The sequence below is a fragment of the Osmerus mordax genome, chromosome 14 (genome assembly GCF_038355195.1).
Source record: "Osmerus mordax isolate fOsmMor3 chromosome 14, fOsmMor3.pri, whole genome shotgun sequence".
NCBI lineage: Eukaryota > Metazoa > Chordata > Actinopteri > Osmeriformes > Osmeridae > Osmerus > Osmerus mordax.
The window spans coordinates 15135236-15155520 of NC_090063.1; the positions used below are offsets into that span (position 1 = coordinate 15135236).

Genomic DNA, 20285 nt, shown 5'->3' on the forward strand with positions numbered 1-20285 from the left:
GACATACGTGAATTCACCCTCATGTATCATGCATTGGACGAAATTCGTCAAACTGTTTACAGTAATAGTAGCAGCATAGTGCAGGCCCACTCAATAGTAAAAATGCCAAAGATGAAAATGTCTAGTGCCTTTAAATAATAATATTTTGTAATAGTATTTTATATTAACACTGTATAGTACAAAATCCTCATGTTGCCCACTGTACAAATAGAAAGCTTTTGAAAGAAAGGCTGTAGTGTAGTAGCCCTGCCATGACATTCTAGCTTGCGAAAGCCCAAACATGCTAACATGCCATGAGGCATCCACTGGTCCATTCAAGTCTTTCAGTCCAGAGACCTCTGCAGTTGTCCAGGTTTATTTCTTTACTTCCTCGTTTCTTGTCTGTAGTTCTTCCTGGTCATGTGACCCGTAGTCAGCGAGGGCTGTGGGCTGAGCGTGGCTGGTCTCCGGGGCTGTGGTGAGGTGGCTGGACTCTTGCAGGACCCTGCCTGTGGTCTCTATGGGGAGGGCTAGAGAGGCTGCTGTGGCAAGCAGGCAGCACGCACAGTACACACTCAGAGTCAGAAACACTGACGTCCGAAGCAACACCTGCAATGTGAAGGATGTAGGTCATTTTCAGGTCAGTTAAAGTCAGTTTATTGAAAAGGAAATGACTGTGTTGGTAGTGTTCAGGGAATTCCGTATGCACTGTTTTCAGATCAGGAAGTGAAACACTTCTGATTCTGATTCTAAGAACTTGTACCAGATCATTATAAAAAACTAACATTGTATTGTCATTGTAATGTAAGTTCTCATAGGGTAATGTTACACATAAGTTTCAGTGCAATCCCAGGTACAGCTGGCCACAAACCTGTGCTACGAAAGGTGTTAGTAGGGCTCCAATTCTTGCCATTCCACTGCAAGTTCCAATTCCAAGAGCTCTGACTGATGTTGGATAAACCTCAAGTACCAGGATGGGAGACACATATTAATACAAATCAAACTAATACTAATAATGGAGTCAGGTGGCTGAGCGGTGAGGGTTAGGGCTAGTAATCCGAAGGTGGCCAGTTCGATTCCCGGTCATGCCAACTGACGTTGTGTCCTTGGGCAAGGCACTTCACCCTACTTGCCTCGGGGGAATGTCCCTGTACTTACTGTAAGTCGCTCTGGATAAGAGCGTCTGCTAAATGACTAAATGTAAATGTAATACATACATTATAATAACAAAAAGATAAAACAATAATAAAACATACCATAACAACATGCTGTACATGACTAAAATGATGACTAAGTTTACAATACCTCTGGTGTGTAAAGATAAGCAACTTGGAATCCCCCACTGATGAAGGCTCTGGCTATGAAGATGAAGATGGTGAGCGCTATCCTGGAGGGAGAAAGAAAGAAAAAGAGAGTGAGAGAAAGAGAGAAGAGACAGAGAGAAAAAGAGAGGGAGAGAAAGAGAGAAGAGACGGAGAGAAAGAAAGTGATAAAAAGAGAGGGAGAAAGAAAGAGAGACAGTGAGAAAGAGAGACAGAGGTAAGATGATCGAGGACTCTACCGTTCTCCAACCAACCTTGATAGAGCGAGGAGTCGACCCGGAGCACTTACCTCCCGATGCAAGCGTAGAGGGGCAGGACAGACAGAGAGAATACGAGGAAGGACAAGGCCATGGTTTTCTTCCTGCCTATCCTCTCGATCACACACAGCGTTAACAGGAGTCCTACAGAGGAGACAACAGTGCTGCAGTACATGCATGTCTTTCTCCGACCCGTACAAACACACGGGTATTTGGGTTTGGCTATTCAACATATTGTGAGGGGGAAATAAATGTCACAACAGCTTATTTGTTATCGTTAAGCAAACATGGCTTTTCCTTAAGTAGTTCACATTGGTGACATTGGAAAGAAAGCTCAGGATGTCCTCTCGGCCGGACAAAAGTAATAAACACTAATGGCAGTGTGGTTGCAAAGTTACTCACCCAAAACCAATGTCCATACTGGATGTGAATGAATTGCTGGGCCTCAACAGCAGCACTGAGACAGTCACATGAGTTTTGATGGAAACATGTTGATGCTATTCTAGATAGCTGGTCGAGTCTGTGGTTTACCTGGAAACTCTGCCAACGTGGTCCAGAGGAGGTCTTTGTAGTCATCTGCTGTTAAGGTTTTGCACTCCAGTTCACACACAGGCTCAATCTTGGCACCTTGGTCCACTGTTAGAATAAAAAAAAAGATTTTGTCATCAGGCGCTCACAAACTGAAGGTAAGGATTTTTCGCTTTGGATAAAAGCGTCTGCAAAATGACTACACTTATTGACATGCATATACAGTACTTGACGCGTAATAATAGCTGGGTGTACAGAAATAAATAAATACTTTAAAAAAAGTTTACATCTTTTTACTTACTACCGCACACATCTCCTGCTTGAAACAGCTCAGTGGTCAAGAGGACCAGGCCGTAGTAGGAGAAGGCGGAGGCAAACCTGGGGTTGAGATAACACACAACACAGGTTTCAATCACACCCTCACAGTGCTCTGAACCAATGCTGCATCAGGCTGGTGACCATGTGACCAAGGGAGAACAGGAAGTGGATGCTGCTGTACGCCTTTACCATATGAACCACAAGAGAAGGGTTGTTTTCCAGTACTGAGGCGTGAAGAGATCTCTGATCTTCCCTCGGTCTTCCTGACGCATAGATAAAAGGGAACAAAACACAATCGTTATCATTTCAGACACTGTTGTGAGAGGGAACTCTTAATGTAGACATTGAGTAGATTAGGGTGACCAGATTTGAGTTTGTGAAAAAGAGGACACTTCGTCGCGTCGACGGGGTGGGGGAGGGGGGTGCTGGTTGTGTATTGTATGCCGCATTATCTGATCAAATTGACAGTTCTCTCTACAGTCAGAGCTCGCGCAAGAAGGTGGAACGTGAGGGAGATACCCTTTCCAAAACTTGTAAGGGCGTAATAGTTTGTGAAAGACCCAGAGAAACACAAATGTCCGACGAGGCAAAATCCCGGACAATTTTGCAATCCCTGCCGGACGCATTTTTTAGGTCTCAAAAAGAGGACATGTCCTGGTAAAAGAGAAAGTCTGGTCACCCTAGAGTAGATGCTTTAATCCACTGCAATTTACATGGGGGATTTGAACCTACAACCTCTTGTTTGACAGTCTAAGGCCTTACCGCTGAGCAATACCAATCACAATGTTCAATATGTTTTCCTGGAGATTTACTTGACATCTGCCTTTAGTGCTATCATCTTGTACGGCACACACCTTAAACAAACACACACACAGCGGACTAGCTTTACAGCAGTCTGACCTGCTTGTTGGCAATAAGTATTCCCTGGGGCATGGTCTTGCCGTTGTCCGCCGCCATACGACTTAAGGTTGCCAAGGCGTTGTCTGTGTTCCCTGATAGCACGTCAAAACGGGCGCTTTCAGGCAGCCACTGTCACGCAGCAGATAGAAATACACCAACTCAATATATTGTACATACTGCAGTATATTACACACAGGAAAGTAATACAGTATATAGAAATACATAGATACTACATAACAATATTATAGTATACTGTCAGTGCTGTCTAGTGCAGGTTATGCTGTATGTAAAATGTATTTTAGTTTAAATACTCATTACATTTATTCATTTAGCAGACGCTCTTACCCAGAGCCCTCATTACACTGCACTATTTATATAATATGGAGTATTATATTTTTATTGTTATAGTTATTAGTATCATGCCCATAGGTGTGAAGCATTCATTGTGAAGTGTTTGAGCACTACGTACGTAACAGAGAGCCACGAAGACGGCCAGGGGGACGGCGGAGAGGGCGAGCAGCCAGCGCCAGCCCCAGGTGGGCATCACCACCATGGCCAGGAGGACCTCGAACACAGCCCCGAGCGCCCAGAAGATCTGACGCGTGGACAACAACACACACACGCACGAACAGACAGACACACACAGACACACACGCAAGCACCCAGAAACACACAGATACACACACACACAGACACGCACACAGACACACACACACGCAGACACACACGCAAGCACCCAGAAACACACACAGATACACACACACACAGACACGCACACAGACACACACACACACACACGCAGACACACACGCAAGCACCCAGAAACACACACAGATACACACACACACAGACACGCACACAGACACACATGCAGACACACACACAGACAAACACACACAAGAATACACACACACACACAGCAGTGAACAAAGACCAGATGGGATTATTCTCCACGGGGTGTGGGCAGCAGCTGAAACGTGTGAGTCTTGAGCGAGATGAAAGAAATGTCAGGGATAAACACACAGCATGTTACCTCAATCAGAAGAATGCAAGTGGCCCTAGATTTCTTTGGGAGGAATTCTGTGTACAGAGTCACCCTGAAAACACAAACACATTTCTACATTTCCAACCAAACTTGGCGTGTTGTACAGAATATGGTTTCATAGGTGCATTTAATAATGAATAAAACTAGGATTATGTTTTTTATGTGTCAACCCTCTGTGAAAGCTTCTGTGACATTGCTTGTGAAAAGGGGGATCTTTATCAAATCAATATTTTTATTTCTTGTTTGGTTTAATCAAGTTTTGCCTCAAGGGTTATGTAAAATACACATGTTTTTTTACAGGTTGGACCATTGCTGCTGTTCACATGCTCTCACATGTCCTTCCTCACAGGTCTAACCGTCTCAGGAGAGCTGTAATGTGTTACAATAACACTGTGTTGTTCATTCAGTCTGACTGCCTCTAAATATCTGACGAGACCTGTAAAACACATGAATATACAGTAAATAATCTATCTGTACACAGGTGTTTATCCATGAAGCTTTCAAATGATGTTCTACAATAACTATGTATTCATTTAGCACATGCTTTTAGCATGTGCTAAAAGCATGTAGGGGAGATTTGAACTTGCGACCTCTTGATTTGGAGGCAAATGTTCCATCCCTGAGCTACAGCCATCCTTCCTGAGCTATATCCACAAAACTGTTAGCCAGTCAGATGTGTTCAGCAGTGACGTCACCAGGTTCTTCTGAGGAGAACTCACGACTGGGGGACTAGCAGGTTGTGTGTGCCTATGGAGGACACTCACGACTGGGGGACTAGCAGGTTGTGTGTGCCTATGGAGGACACTCACGACTGGGGGACTAGCAGGTTGTGTGTGCCTATGGAGGACACTCACGACTGGGGGACTAGCAGGTTGTGTGTGCCTATGGAGGACACTCACGACTGGGGGACTAGCAGGTTGTGTGTGCCTATGGAGGACACTCACGACTGGGGGACTCCTCCAATACCAAAGCCCACCAGGCCCCGGAGGACCAGGATCCAGCCGTAGAACGGGGCGAAGACGCTCAGGAGACCGTAGTACAGGCTCCACAGCATGCACATGGTCAGGGCCTGAGGAACACACACACACACACACACACACACAGACAGACATGCACACAAACACAAAGACATGTGCGCGCACACACACAGACAAACACACCAGTTTTATATTTATAAATTATTTTCTGTATTAAGAGCACTGAACAAATAATCTGCGCCTCGGCTGAAAGTAAATATAGGGAGACCTACTACTTTTCTGCCGTATTTGTCCGCTACATTGCCCCACAGAGAAGAGCTGACCATCATGCCAATGAACACCGCCTAAGATCAACAGTAAGTAGACACACCTTACAGAGTTATAATAGATACTACTGTGGAGGTAAAGGATTATATTGCTCCATGAATATAATATGACAAAGAGAGAAACAGACAGAGAGACAGAGTGAGGCAGAAAGAGAAAGATATATACAGACACAGAGAGAGATACAGAGAGAGAGAGAGCAGACAGTGAGACAGAAAAAGAGAAAGACAGAGAGAGACATTTACAGACATTGACAGATATAGACAAAGACACAGAGAGAGACAGAGAGAGTGAGTGAGAGAGAGACGGAGAGAGTGAGTGAGAGACAGAGAGAGTGAGTGAGAGCGAGACAGAGAGTGAGAGAGAGACTGACCGATGTTATGAATGCCACCTGGTAGCTGGGCAGCCTCCACTCACAGTGCAGCTGTGGAGCCAGGATACTGAGAACCATCATCTCCATGGCATCGGCCATCTGCAGCCAAACACCCCACCAGGAAGTCTTACAGTCTAACTTTTACTATAGCTCAATTCAATGCATACAACCTACCAGGAACACTTTGGGATCCTATACATCTGAAACTATGTGCTATTTAATTCATATTATTAATCAATTCCCATTAATAGTCAATTAGTATGGGAGGGGAGGGGGGAGGGGGGAGGGGGGAGGGGAGGGGGGAGGGGGGAGGGGGGAGGGGAGAAGCCTAAAACTGACAATGTCCACCCACTCACCCATGACAGGCCAGTAAGCATGGAGAGCTTCCACTGAAACCACCCAAAGCCAATGCTTTCCACCACATCCTCCACTGTAAACGTATCTGGAGGAGAGACAAGACAAAAGGAACAGGCTGACCAGGGAGAACAGGCTGACCAGGGAAAACAGACTGAACAGGGAGAACAGACTGACCAGGAAAAACATGCTGAGCAGGGTAACCAGGCTGCCCAGTGTGATCTTTCCGACACAAACGTACCCTTACATAGATGTTTCATTACATCAAAAAAGAGAAAAAGCAGACTCGCTGAATAGTGTACATTTTGATCAAAAACTGTTATCAGAAGACATCAAATTATATGAGCTGACATGCTGGCTCAACACTAGATGTTCACATGTTGTTCTTTACATGGTGTCCAATTAGGGTTAATTACATGAGGGACTGGGCAGCATTCAAGATTGCGAGGTGTCCGTGAATGTTACAAAATGTGTCGGCCCGATCATTGTATATATATAGAGCACATGAAAGAACATCGACAAAAAGTATTGGTATAAGCTTGTGTAAAGTATTAATGGAAACTTCTATATCATTCGGTACTCACATGACATTTCATTAATGATCTTACATGTTTATCTCAAATAATTATTTTTGCACAGTGCTTGGTAAAATACAGACCATCCCTTGACACTAGCCACCACAATACTGTTAGAACCCTGCACTGATCCAGGATTTGACGCTTATTCTTTCTAAACACACTATTTGAATTTGTTGCTTTGGATACAATGGAAACAGATTCATCGCCAGACCTTCAGTTCCACGAGGTGCAGAGGTGTTGACGTCTTGCCTCGCGGCCGGCCTAGCGGAGGAACAGAGCTCGTAGTCTGCACACTGGTCCTCATCCGTGTGACGGAGGCTGTCCCCGTCCCCTCTGAATGTCACCACGCTGCAACCAAACAGTCATTATCAGGAAATACAGAAAATACCAATGAAGTGGTCGTTCATCAGAGACTTTTATCCAGAGCATCGAACACGGGTGGATTTGAACCTGTGATCACTTACATTTATGCATTTATGAATTTAGCAGACGCTTTTATCCAAAGCGACTTCCAAAAGAGAGCTTTACAAAAGAGCATAGGTCACTGATCATAACAACGAGATAGCCCCAAACATTGCGAGCAGCCAAAACATGAAGCATACATTGTGAAAAGTGCCAAAGGGAAGAACCATAAGGAACTGCCACTTGGCCGGCTGTCTGGTGCTCTACCGCTGTGCTACACCAACATGTCTCATTGATGTCAATGTAATCCAACACACAAAAGTGTCACAGGAATGTTGTTTATTTCCCCCTAAGGCACTTGTCACTGACAGGCAGAGCTCTAAATTAAGAGGTTATTAACCTACAGAAAGCACAATGTATAACTTTGTCTTGCTATCAATTATGAAGCCCTAAATAAAAACTAATCTGGTGTAGGTAGGCATGGTACCTGATTTCAGGGTCTCTCCATTTCTTGTAAGCGACAGTGGAAGTTTTCCCCCAGTTGTTCATGTCTCTGCGTCTGTGAACAACTGAAACTTGGTCAAACCTGCTCTGGCATTGAGATCCAGTTTCACTGCAACTTCTACTCAAAACAGCCCTAAAGTAGAGGAGAGGGTGTGGTTATACCCACTGTAAACAAAGCCTTCACTGAGTCACTTTATGTGGAGCTAAAGAAAAGGTAAGGTGTTTGTTGGAATAAAAGGGCGTCCACTTACAGATTTGCACAATCCAGAATCTCCTCCAGAGTCTTAGCATAAGATAGTCGTGGCAGGAATATGACACGTTTTGTCACGTTTTAAAGATATTTTAAATGATAATTTGCCTTCAGACTGTTCATAATTAACTATTAATAGCTAAAGGATGTCAGTGAGCAGACACAAAATGATAAGGTGTTCTTGTTTTTTTTCAGTAGAGTTCCAGTTTAATGGTTTTGTGTCAGATTTGTAATTTCATGCAAGATTCTATCCAAACTCCAGTGTTTGGGTGTGTGGTTGTAATATCCTGAGCTGTCACTAGGTGGTACCCTTTCGTCAAACTGTTTCCTGCAGACAGTAGGAACATGAAGATTCCAGTTCGCATGACCAACCACATGGTGTGTCTCTACTCAATTTAATTGCGGAATATAACTGTACAACATCGAACAAAGCTAACTAACGTATAAACACATCCTATCAAAATGTTGTGGGCAATAAACACATTTAAATGTCCTCAATTCCGTAGTGTTAAAAGATTCCCCCGGAAGTCAGAGCAGGATCATGGACTGGCCAGCGTCCTGTGTGGTGATGTAGGGAGAGGGGACAGCGGTGGCCATGGCCAGGGTGGTGTAGAGGTCCTCCATGTGCCTGTCCTCCTGCTGGGCCAGGGGGACGCTCAGCTCACGCTCAGACACACACAGCGGGGAGCCGCTGAACAGGCCCACGGTGTCCAGGTCGTAACCCTCCTCCCTCATCTCCTCCCACAGACAACCTGAGAGAGAGAGACAGAGACAGAGAGAGACAGAGAAAGACAGAGAGAGAGACAGAGAGACAGGGAGAGACAGAGAGAGAGAGACAGAGAGAGAGAGAGAGAGAGAGAGAGAGAGAGAGAGAGAGAGAGAGAGAGAGAGAGAGAGAGAGAGAGAGAGAGAGAGAAAAAGAGACAGAGAGAAACAGAGAGAGAGAGACAGACAGAGAGAGACAGAGAGAGACAGAAAGAGAGAGACAGAGAGACAGAGAAAGACAGAGAGAGAGGGACAGAGAGAGACAGAGAGACAGAGAAAATGTGCTTTACCACAAACCTCTATATAAGAATTACATGTTCATTTACCAGATGCTTTCATCCACTTCAAAGTGCAATTTGACCCTGCAACCTCTTTACCTGCGGTCTAATGCTCAAGCCCTGTGCCATACCCATTCTCATGAAACATGTTAACAATACAATAATCCAAAATGTATGATAATCCAGTGTACAAACCGAGTCTCACAGCAATTTCCATTCCAAACACAGGATCCTCACATAAAAAACGGACCTACAAAAGTGTACAGAAAGGACTTACATAGTCGTTTTCATCCTCCTATCACCTCCCTTTCCTCACCTGCGAAATCTACGAAGCTGGTGTCCACCTCGACCATGTAGTCTGGGTGATGGTTGAGCAGAGGGTGGGGGGTCTGGTAGGGGTTCTGAGTGGCCAGGGGGCTGTGGGAGAAGTCTAGGCCAGGGTGGAGAGGGGGTGTCTGGGCAGGAAGAGGGGAGCCGGACCCTCGGCCTGCGTGAGCCTGGAGGTAGAAGGGAGCCCCAGGCAGGCGGCCTGAGAGCGGAGGCCCGCGGGGCCTGCAGGGGACACAGCTCATCCTGGGGTCCCAGCATGCCCTTCCCTGAGAGTCTTCAGGACGGTCTGACATCAGCTTTTCCAGTTCGTCTACGACACAAGAGTTGGGGGTTTTAATTCCCCCCCCCAAAAAGATTGTCTACGTTGTGTGTTTGTGTCTTAATCTCTTAAGACCCCCGGGGGTGAAAAAAGTTAACATAACAGGAAGTTTTGTTTGTCTTAAATAAGCCTATTTTAAGGAAAAGAAATGTCACGACACCGTGTTCTTATTTGTTCTAGTTATGAATCTACAACTTTATTAACTAGTCTCACCAGGGTTGGCCATACTGCGCCGGATGGCCACAGGGTCTTTACGTTTCCACTTCTGGATCTCCTCCTCCATCTTGTTGACCTTGGTGGGGTTTAGGGACCAGAGACAGCCCTTCCCAGAGCTCCCCTGCTTCATCTCCACCTTCTGGAAACACTTATTCAGGGACAGGTTGTGCCTGACTGAGTTCTTCCAGCCATCCGGGGCTGTCTGTAGGGGAGGGACATATCATATATAATAGATGCTGTATATTTTATACTGTATATCAACCACATATCAACTGTATATGTGGTTATCAATATACTATATATCAACCACATGTGAGGTACCTGAAGTTCATGGTGATAAAAATGGCCAATTATTTATTTCAATATCTCCCAGCTTCTGATACATGAATATAATAAAACATCCAGAGAGCTGTGATTTACATCTGTGGTTGGTACATCATTGTTTGTGGGACAATAAAACTAAAACGCTGGTTAGGGGCCTGTGTCTGAGGAAAGGATTGCCATGCTGTACTCCTCGGTGTAAGGCTAACGTGACCCTCACCTTGAAGTAAGGAAAGTGCTCCCTCATGAATCCGTAGATGTCACTGACCGGCAGGCTGCCTGTCTGGCTGTTCTTCAGAGCCATGGCTATCAAGCAGCTGCACAAGTAAACAACAAATCATCATTTTTTTCAAACCGAAAAAATACCGCAACTAACCGAAACACAGTGCCGTTAATACTATGCATTTTTGATCCTTGATCTTCTGCTGTAGCTTCTACGTGAGCTACTTGTACGTCGCTTTGGCTCAAACAGTCTGCTACATGAACAAAAATTGGACAGCTCTAAGTCAGCTTTTTGGATGTGTGTAGTGTTGATGACACCAAACAGGTTTCTTACCTGTAGGAGTACATGGGTTTGGGGAAGGGCCTGGTGTGTTGCTGGTCATGGTTGCTGTAGCGACTGTGGCCATGTTGCTGCTCACACAGGCCCAGGTCAGAGCCTCCACTGCAGAGAGGAGAGGGGTGAGTCTGGGTAGAAGGATGACAAGAAGCAGATGCTAAAGCCAACATCCAGATGGAGTCACGGGTGTCTGCAGGATTCTGTATCGGGGGAATGGACCTCCATGTATTCACACTCACACAAAGAAATAGAAACACAGACATGCAACACAACAAACACACACTCTTGTTTAAGAAGTGTTTACGGCAGCCATTTCCAATATTTTCCACTTGCATACCTCAAATATTTTGATAAATATGCATTATACAGTATATACATATTGAAATACATCTAAATACATTCACCTCCTGAGATGGGCTGCAGACCAGTTGTGGTGAGAAGTCATAGCGGTCTGAGGTGTACTGGATTCCTGGATACTGTGTCATCTTACAGATGGGGACACTTGTTAACAACATCCTGTAATGATCCTACTGTACACCTGAATTATAATCAAACCTCATTTAACATTTGTAGCCCTCTGCTTATTTCTGAATAAACCAAACAACGTGGATATACTGAAAATATACTTACTCCTCCGTTTTGAGTGTCGTGTGAGTTCACGTCCATGTAAGTGCTCTGTGTGTCGCTGTATGGACACATTATGGTGCCATGTGCTGTTCTCATGCTGCTGCTTGTGTCTACAGAAAAAGAACACAAGGTGCATTTGTACGTGAGCGGCGTGTGAGTGTGTGAATGAGAGGGTGTTACAGTAGAACACAGGGGAGTTCCTTCTCACCAGACTCCTGCATGCAGTCCTGAGGTTCCGTGCTGGGAGTCAGCCTGCTGCAAGCCCTTTGCTGCAGGGAGGGAACATCCACAGTGGTGAGCCAGGACAGAGAGGGCAGGTCCCCCGCCAGCCCCTCACACTGCTGGGATGAATCTGTGGAGAGCAGCCTGACACACATGGAGGTGGTTAGAAGTAGAATGTGCCAGAATGTACTGTGATTCTTATTCACACTCAAACACTGCTGTGTCGGATAGAATGTCCTGATTAGAATGTGCCGGAATGTACTGTGATTCTTATTCACACTCAAACACTGCTGTGTCGGTTAGAATGTCCTGATTAGAATGTGCCAGAATGTACTGTACAACTTATAATCAGTCAAATAAGAATCACAAGCTCAACTTCGCAGCGCCTGCCAAAAGCAGCTTTTCAGTTAACTTTATTGGTGGCCACATTGTAAACAAACTGTTGCTAGGGGATCCAGAGTGATAATTTCCTTGTTCATGAAACAGAAAGGCATGTATAATGATGACTAAGCAATAACATGGCACTTACATGTAGGGTTAATTGTCTGGATTTAAAATATTTAAAATTTTAAATATTTGTTTCAGATATAGTATTTTAGATAAGTTAAAAATCGTATGCATCCTTAACAATCTGACTGAAACAACAGAGATTTCTGAAACATGCTCACATTTCAATTAGGCTACACTGAATTAGATAAAACAGCCTGACTGTTATTTTAGGATATTATGTCCCAAACTGAATTGGCTGACTGTGGGTTAATAAACCAGAATAATATATTAAACAATGAATGGCTGGTTGAATCAATACATCATGTAACCTGTATCTGAAACAGACCATGTATTACATGGTCTATGTCAGATACAGTAGGTTCCAAACTAATTTGGCAGTAATGTCACTGTATATATTTACAGTAGAAAACGTGTCTGTATTAATGTTATAAATCTAAATCACCAACCTGTTTGAGGGAAACATCAATAAACCAGGGTCACACAAATGCACTTCAGTTCAAGCCTCTTAGATCTGGTTAAGATTTCCTCTACGTAAGTCCTACCTCCCTGTCAACAATGTCGCTAGGTGAAGAAGCATAAAATGCTAATTTGAGCGAATGAAACCTGGTCTATTCAACTGAGCAATAATACCGAGGAGCAGAGCCAAAAACTTTCTTTCCCAAATGTGGGCTTCTCTAACTACTGGGGATCCAACCCCTCTGGACAATGAAATAGATCTTGAATTTAATTGTATTACAGGCCCATCTGTCCTGGCCCCAATAGAGGGACAGACCGATACTCTACATTAACACATTTTTCTCTAGGAGAAGTGGGGGCCAAAACCCCATTCAATCGAAAAAAGTAGGACAACTCCACAGCCCAAACTAGTATACAGTACTGTCTTTGACCCAAATCTCAGCGGGCCAGGCTACTTTGAAACTGTAAATTGAGGTGGTCTTCAATCTCAACTCGATCTGATCCCTCACAAATCAATGACTCGTGGACTACGTTTTTGGCAGAAAGTCACTAATTGGCACAAGACCCGTCAAGGCTAGCTCTCGGCAGTACAGAAGCTGAACCAATGTAGGCCTACCTGAAATCCTGATGATGATTTGAGTGAGAATACCCCGACATTCCGGATGTTATTTACAACAGTAGCCTAGGCAACTGTCATCTCATAAAATAAAATGTGATAACGATGATGTCAACTCCAATATTTTGGTTATTGATTGCAATACAGAAAACTGTCTCACTCTACATAAATGTCTACTTTCGTGATGTTCAGGTTCCAATAACCTAGCTAGACTAACAATGTGCAAACCAGCCGTTAAGAAAGTAATTCAAAATTTGACGCTTCCATGCCCGCGCCGTTTGACAGGTGCAGCGGGAAAGTGCTTGCAGAGCGCGAGATGCGTGACGAGCATAATGGAGCATAGTAAACTTGGCACATCATTAGCGCACATTTAGTGTACTATTTCACCGTACTGCTGAGTCAGATGAGAAAGGACATGTGTGATATAAACTAAAGAAAGAAGAAATGGTCATAAAATACTTTTACGTAAATCATAAAATAGCTTACAATGAATGATGGATTTTGTTTGCTAGCCCAAGCTGTCGACAGGCCAGCGTTCACTATGCCTAAATTAACTGTTGTTATCTACACAACACCAAATAACAAAGTATTATTATAACTCGGCGATGGAGGCATTAGCCACATACAGACTTGACCAATTTGCCAGGTAGGCTAAGGTCATCTAGCTAATCTGTTGTCCCTCTTTGCATCATCTCAGTTGTAGGCCTACTGTCTCTGGCAGTAGCCAACGGTGAAAGGTGTCAATACCCTGCTTCAAAGTTTTGACAGTTTTTTTTATTATCTTATTTCTTAAAGTCAAGGTTTGAAAGGTGAAATGATTCAGAAACAGGCAGGGGATTTACACAATAACATACACTGTATCTCCTTGACATCTTACTGTGCCGTGAGTTATCACAGACAATGTGTGTCGTACAACTGTTCTCTTGAGTGGGCTACATTCTCACAACAGGGATTTCTGCTTGCGATCTGCTAGAGGCACTGTGTCGACTGCAAAGCGCAACAGGGAATGAGGCCAATCCTTAAAAAAAACGGAGGAAAATTAGGACATCAGGATACAGTTTGCTGCGGCGAAGCTGTTGCATTATGGGATGTCCGTAAAGGTGCTGTAGGTAAGGAGCTGTCCTGATACTGTAACTCTTAGCAGAGCTGCTAACTCTCTCATCACACTCTCACTTCGTAGTGAGAGTGTATAGGATACCTGGCTTCTGTCTGTCCCAACTAGATTCAGCAGGACAAGACCCATCGGACTGACTGGACCCACCAGAACTATAACAGAACTTCAGAAGAACCAAAATCCACTCTTTTATGCACATCGAATATCAAGATGTACATGTACTCAAAGGTAGGTGTTTTCACATTCAGTTGTAGCTTTCATGTGGATTGTATCGTTTTCTGATTACTAGATTCAATGTCTTAGTATAAACTTTTGGCCACAGTCTGTTATTGTGGCATTGCAAATTATTTTCATTTGATTGTATTGTAATATTGAGTAGAGACATAATTCTGTATGTGACCCAGTTTGGCCTTGTTAAACAATACAATATCCCGTATCTCACCGATGACTGAAAGAGTTTTATGATATAATTAGATGTAGCTGTGTCTGAGATTGGATGCTAACCAGGAGGTTTGTGCTTAAGGCTACTGAATAAGGAATGTCTGAGATATCCCATCCATCCGGCTGGTCGTGACCTTGAAAGGTTTGACCTGTCCTAAGCTACTTGTTTCTATAAATAAAGAATCAGTTGAATGTTCACTTGTTTTGGGCAAGTTAATTAAGCCATATTCATTGGATAGCCTTCAAAGTGGATAGGGTTGTGAGTGGTCATGGTTACTGTGAGTCCTGAGACTTGTCATCTGCAGGGACTGACCATTCTGTTGCAGGGTGGTTGTTACGGTTACGGGAGGTATGGATGGAGATCTTCACCATTACTAAGATAACACCTTAAGTGGTAAACAACTTACTGTTAATTATATGGTGGAAAGTGTAATTGAAAATAGAATAATCAATTTGGATTATTGAGCGTCTACAGTTTCCCAATGACCGAGCCGTCTGATACTTGTCTCGACCGAACAAGACAAGTATCAGAGCAGAGATGTTTTGATAATAAAGATGATATTAACTTGAATGCTTGACTAGAGAAGTATCATCTCACAGATGACTCAGGAAAACCTCTCCTTGTTCCGTTGCCCTCTCACTACAGGGCCATTACGTTAGGGAGCAAGGGAGGGAGGGATGGAGAATTTATGTGAGACAGGCAGGCAAAGTGAGGCACCATTGCAGCCATGAAGTTTATCATAGCCTTCACACTCAGCATGAAAAATTTAATGGGAAAATCAAACCCCTGAGTCCAGTGTAATTGGATTCCGCAGGACAGAGATAAATCTAAAAAAAACTGTGGGTAAGAGCAGAGCAAGCAAAGGCAGGCCAGTTCCAGGATCTGTCGGCTGACCACATGACCTGTGGTCTCCAAGCTAGAGAGGACAGCGATATTAAGTCAAAGTCTTAAGATGAAGTCTTTCATTGATCAAATATACAGAGTGGCAATGTCATCTGGACAATGAAATGCTTAACACGATAAGGCTAAAGACACTTCACGTGATTGAAATATTAACTTACCGTATATCACAACTGTCTCACTGACTGATAGACTGCAACAAGAGGTTTGTGTTGTGGCTGATCCCGTTAAACGTTATTTGACTGTAAGAGATTAAGGCAGGATTTATGGAGTTTGTTTCGATGTTTGATTATCTAAAGACTTAAAGTATAATAAAGTTTTTTTAGTGATAAATTTTGTTATTAAGTGAGGTGGTAATGCAAGATGCATTTATCAATGATTACGGGAGGCTAAACTTTAAATTTTAAACAGACTAAATGAGAGTGCAGAGTTCCGCTTCCCGCAGTCTTGTCACAACTCAGACCTCATTACACACACTGAAGCTGCACCCCACAAGATAGACAACCAAACCTAGTTTTTATTTCTATTATAAACAGTTTTAAAAGACAACAATGGTATAGAAACTAATAACTACAATAGCTAACTTTGAAGTGAGGTAACAATTCAAAATCAATTCCAGCAAACCAACGGTCAACGATTGGGCTGAATCTATATTACAAACAAGTGTATACACCACTGACGGATGAAGGACTCCCCTATAAGGTTTTGTTGGTGCAGGACAGTGTGTCCTTCTCATGAAAGACTTGTGTTGACGGCACCTTTAGGATGCACTGAAAGGGCCGTGCCTTCCTCCGCAACAGACGTGATAGGCCTACTGTAACCTGGCTTTGACGAGTGGTTTGTAATTATTCAGAAATGTATCTGGCTAATCAGTGATCAGTAACAGGACACATGAGCTGTAATTTTAAGCAAGGAGGATGAGGTGGAGGATGAGGAGGGGGATTGAGGGAGATTGTGTTACTACATCCTTGTGTTACATACCTGTACTATACACACTGGCACTTACACACACCACACACACGTACACACTCACACACGCAACTGGTGTAGGTGCATGGACACACAGGTGAAGCGCTGAATGAGACTTTCCTGCCGGGCTCTTATGAATGATTTACCAGGTAAGGGCTCCCAGAGCCCGAGAGGTCATTACTGGATCATTACGGACAGCGCAGGATCTCCGCTCCAGCAGGAAGTATCAGTCGTACCCGAGTTGCTCCTCTCTACCTCTCCACCCCTCCGCCCTCCGCCCCAGAACCAGGCCTGGTGTGCGGGAGAGCATGTGAGACGGAGTGAGGCCAGAGCAGCTGTGGGAACAGGAGTGATCTTGGTGGTGATAGAGAGGGGGTCGGCGTAGCTGTGTGTCTGAGCTGAAGACGATCTGGGACGGAAAAGCTGGTTGGTTGCTAGAGACACCTGGATAAGCACCTGTATCGCTCATCTGGGGACAACAGGTTGGATTCCATCTGGTCCCGTATAAGACTAATTCCACCATGACTCACTTGGCTTTGGAAATGACGGAGGTACGACACAGTGTGTTAGTATGCAAGTAAATACGCGTGTCTTTGTTTGTTTTGAAACACACCTGCACAATAGTAATGGCAAAAGTAATAGCAATGGCAGTAATTTTATCCCGTGGTAGTAGAAATATACAATGAAGTAATAAAAAGTAATCTTTTTTGCCAGGCTTTGAATTGAACCTCCTTTTTGCTGACAGAATACAGTTTTATCAACAAACTGAAGTAACACCATTTTTATACATTTACATTGATATATTGATGTCATAAGGGGCACTTGAGATCATATAGAAGCTGGATCTATATATAGCAGGTGCTGGACAGTGAGGTAGGTCCAGGAGCCTGTGTCCACCATCCTGAACAGAGGCACTCGGGTTTCTCTAGACACCTGGAGCCCCCTAAACGTGTGTTGCCCTGGGTGACGTGTAGCGACGAGCGCTATCTCTTTCAAGAGCCTAACGGCCACTTTGTGACCGGGTAACAGGATCCTGGACCTTAGTGTAGGAACTTGGACAAAGGAGGGCCCTCTCGGGTGAAGGCCTCTGGGTCAGATAGACTTTCCTGTTCCGCTTTAGCCTGCTGTCAAAATCTGGGTGTCTGGTTGCTCATTTTCCACCTTTGTTGTTGTTTTCTCAGCCCCTTACCGTTTGTCTCACTCTTCCTTCTGTCGGTCTGTCTCTCTGTGTCTGTGTGTGGTTCTTCAGAGACTTCTCCCATCTCTCCTTTCGTCTCTCTCGAGTATCACAAGCATTTCCCTCATTCCTCGAGATCCTTCTCTCCTTCCGACGTAGCATCGCGTGTTTCCTTGATCACACAGAGTCATCTGCAGTGTCTCTCAGAGTAGAGGCACTGGAGCCAGATTGCCCATCTCATCATGGCTCGGTGTTGTTTTCCTCCAGTGTCTTCTTCCACTGATTGGATTCCCTCTGTGCCCGTAATCTCTGCCCTGCTCTCTGAGGCGTGGCACCAGCCTACCCACACTGAGGCCAGCGGAGTGCCAACTGCCAAAGCGCGGGCACAAGGCCAAGGGCCAGGCTGGCGTATGTGCTGGCGTACAGACACCCCCACTCTAAGCAATTGCCTGTTTGTCTCCATAGGCTTTTACTGCTCTGATCTGATCACCTCTTGTTTTTTACATGGGGGCTTCTTCGATGACATCGCTGGCATTGGTTTACTGTGGTGACGGCATGAAGGTGTCCGAATTGTGCTTGTTAAGGGAAAAATATTATAATTAGTACAGTTACAAAGTACCAACATGTCTACATATATTGAAGTGGTCAATGCATATGTGAGTAACACAAAATGTGTACTTCCAATTGTATGAAGTGGATAAAGAAATAAATATATATGAAGCTGTCATTTAGACATTTAAGTTCGATTTAGGTTCTCTTTTTCCGCTTGGGTTTTCCGAGCTGTGACTCATGCCTCATGCTCTTGATATCTTATCCTCCCACTACAATGCTAGTCTAGATTGTAGATCTAGTTACTAGATTGTGACTTACTTTGTGACGCTTCATGTATAGTATGCTCTCTTTCCTTCTCTTTCCCCCTCTACTTGAGGAGTCAGGTGGCTGAGCGGTTAGGGAGTCGGGCTAGTAATCTGAAGGTTACCGGTTCGATTCCCGGCTCTGCAAAAATGACGTTGTGTCCTTGGGCAAGGCACTTCACCCTACTTGCCTCGGGGGGTATGTCCCTGTACTTACTGTAAGTCACTCTGGATAAGAGCGTCTGCTAAATGACTAAATGTAAATGTACTTATCTCTTACGCTCTCTGTGGTTTGTGAAGGGTGTATGTGTATTAAGTGCAGAGAAAAAAAAACACGTCCTTCATGTAATCTCCTGGGAAAGCAAGATGACCACAGTGAGAGAAGTGATGAATTGCCCGCGGCGCCCTTGGCCCATCTTCCTCTCTGGAGCTGGCGCAGGAAGTGCTTTCCTGTAACCAAGGCTGAAAATAGTCTCCTTTCCACTAAAAACTAAGAGAATAGGGAGGGTAATTGGCTTCGACTTATTTTTGCTGAGTAGGGCTGGATGAGACTGGTCATTTTGTTGGATTTAAAGAATGTGGTAGACAACAGTTTGATAATAGGTTAATTGTTGTCTTGACTACGGTCATGGTTTGAATAGGTAGACCCCATTCTTACTTTCTTACTTTCCCTCTCTCTCTCTCTCTCTCTCTCTCTCTCTCTCTCTCTCTCTCTCTCTCTCTCTCTCTCTCTCTCTCTCTCTCTCTCTCTCTCTCTCTCTCTCTCTCTCTATCTATCTGTCTCTCTCTAACACACACACACATTCAAACACACTCCTACACACGTTAACTATCACTTCTACTTCCTTTGTCGCTAACTTTATTGATGGTTTCCTATTAGCGGAAACGGTGGGGGCAATATGTCAATGTTTCCTGTCATGCTGCCGATCCCCTTAAATAAAGCCAAATGCTCAGAGCAAAATGGCATAAACACTACACACAGAGGAGAGCATTGTCATTCAAGGTAGGGAATTCCGATTTTTTTCCTCAAGAATCGATCGCAAGTATCTGTGGAAACTTTGGGCTAAGCTAATCTTGGGGTTGTGAGTGTCAGTTACAATAACAAGGAATCTTGGCTACAGGTGAGCTTTGCAGAGACCTGAGCCAGACATGGGAGGCATTGATAGTATGATACTGTCATAGCACTGTAATTAAAGTGTGCAGCTCTGGCCAGTAATGTCACCCGATATTTCCCACAGGAGCGAGAAATCAACAGCAGTTTTTTTCTGCAAATGAGTTGTTATTATTGTAACTATGGTTCATTTGGGGACTTTAATGTTAATAGTCTGACTAGTCAGTCATTTTAAGATAAGTTTATTTCACTGGCTGTGTGGGCTTTGTCATGTTTTCAGCATTGTTACTGACAGGAGTGGATGTTGAGGTACATCCAGGACATGTTTCATGGGGGTGGAGAGCGGGGGGGGGGGGGGGGGGGGGGAGGGGGGGGCGGTGGCAGATGA

The 20285-nt window shown here is 44.3% G+C and overlaps 2 protein-coding genes across 3 annotated transcripts; both read right to left on the reverse strand.

The window, feature by feature from the left end:
• Window positions 1–115: 115 nt before the first annotated feature.
• LOC136956561 (synaptic vesicle 2-related protein-like) lies at window positions 116–8255 on the reverse strand. Of its 2 annotated transcripts, none has more exons than XM_067250482.1 (17): window positions 8113–8255; window positions 7845–7916; window positions 7167–7303; window positions 6380–6465; window positions 6024–6122; window positions 5599–5670; window positions 5294–5418; window positions 4338–4401; window positions 3774–3899; window positions 3305–3433; window positions 2594–2667; window positions 2388–2464; window positions 2090–2194; window positions 1591–1702; window positions 1285–1366; window positions 851–940; window positions 116–588 (listed from the first exon to the last, which is right to left on the reverse strand). In XM_067250482.1, exons 2-17 carry the CDS (start codon window positions 7904–7906, stop codon window positions 355–357), a joined length of 1674 nt encoding a protein of 557 aa, XP_067106583.1. In that variant the 5' UTR covers window positions 7907–7916; window positions 8113–8255; the 3' UTR covers window positions 116–354. The 2 variants fall into 2 exon arrangements, with proteins under 2 accessions (XP_067106583.1, XP_067106582.1); XM_067250481.1 differs by having other exon boundaries at window positions 7845–7994.
• Window positions 8256–8398: 143 nt separating this feature from the next.
• On the reverse strand, window positions 8399–15257 carry LOC136956464 (forkhead box protein N4-like). The gene is made up of 7 exons (XM_067250356.1): window positions 15199–15257; window positions 11707–11892; window positions 10897–11004; window positions 10561–10657; window positions 10017–10221; window positions 9471–9794; window positions 8399–8863 (listed from the first exon to the last, which is right to left on the reverse strand). Exons 1-7 carry the CDS (start codon window positions 15255–15257, stop codon window positions 8640–8642), a joined length of 1203 nt encoding a protein of 400 aa, XP_067106457.1. The 3' UTR covers window positions 8399–8639.
• Between the last annotated feature and the right edge of the window lie 5028 nt (window positions 15258–20285).

Bases quoted from the DNA above. Each gene is read 5' to 3' on its own strand.
- LOC136956464 (XM_067250356.1), bottom strand. From the start codon at position 15,257: ATGGTGAAGATCTCCATCCATACCTCCCGTAACCGTAACAACCACCCT. The intron at 9,795-10,016 runs GTGAGACTAGTT...CTTGTGTCGTAG, and splicing joins GCGCAGTATGGCCAACCCTG to ACGAACTGGAAAAGCTGATG. The intron at 8,864-9,470 runs GTGAGGAAAGGG...TCTCTCTCTCAG, and splicing joins CAGCTTCGTAGATTTCGCAG to GTTGTCTGTGGGAGGAGATG.
- LOC136956561 (XM_067250482.1), bottom strand. From the start codon at position 7,906: ATGAACAACTGGGGGAAAACTTCCACTGTCGCTTACAAGAAATGGAGA. The intron at 7,304-7,844 runs GTACCATGCCTA...GTTTGGTTGCAG, and splicing joins TGGAGAGACCCTGAAATCAG to CGTGGTGACATTCAGAGGGG. The intron at 589-850 runs GTTTGTGGCCAG...TTCACATTGCAG, and splicing joins TAACACCTTTCGTAGCACAG to GTGTTGCTTCGGACGTCAGT.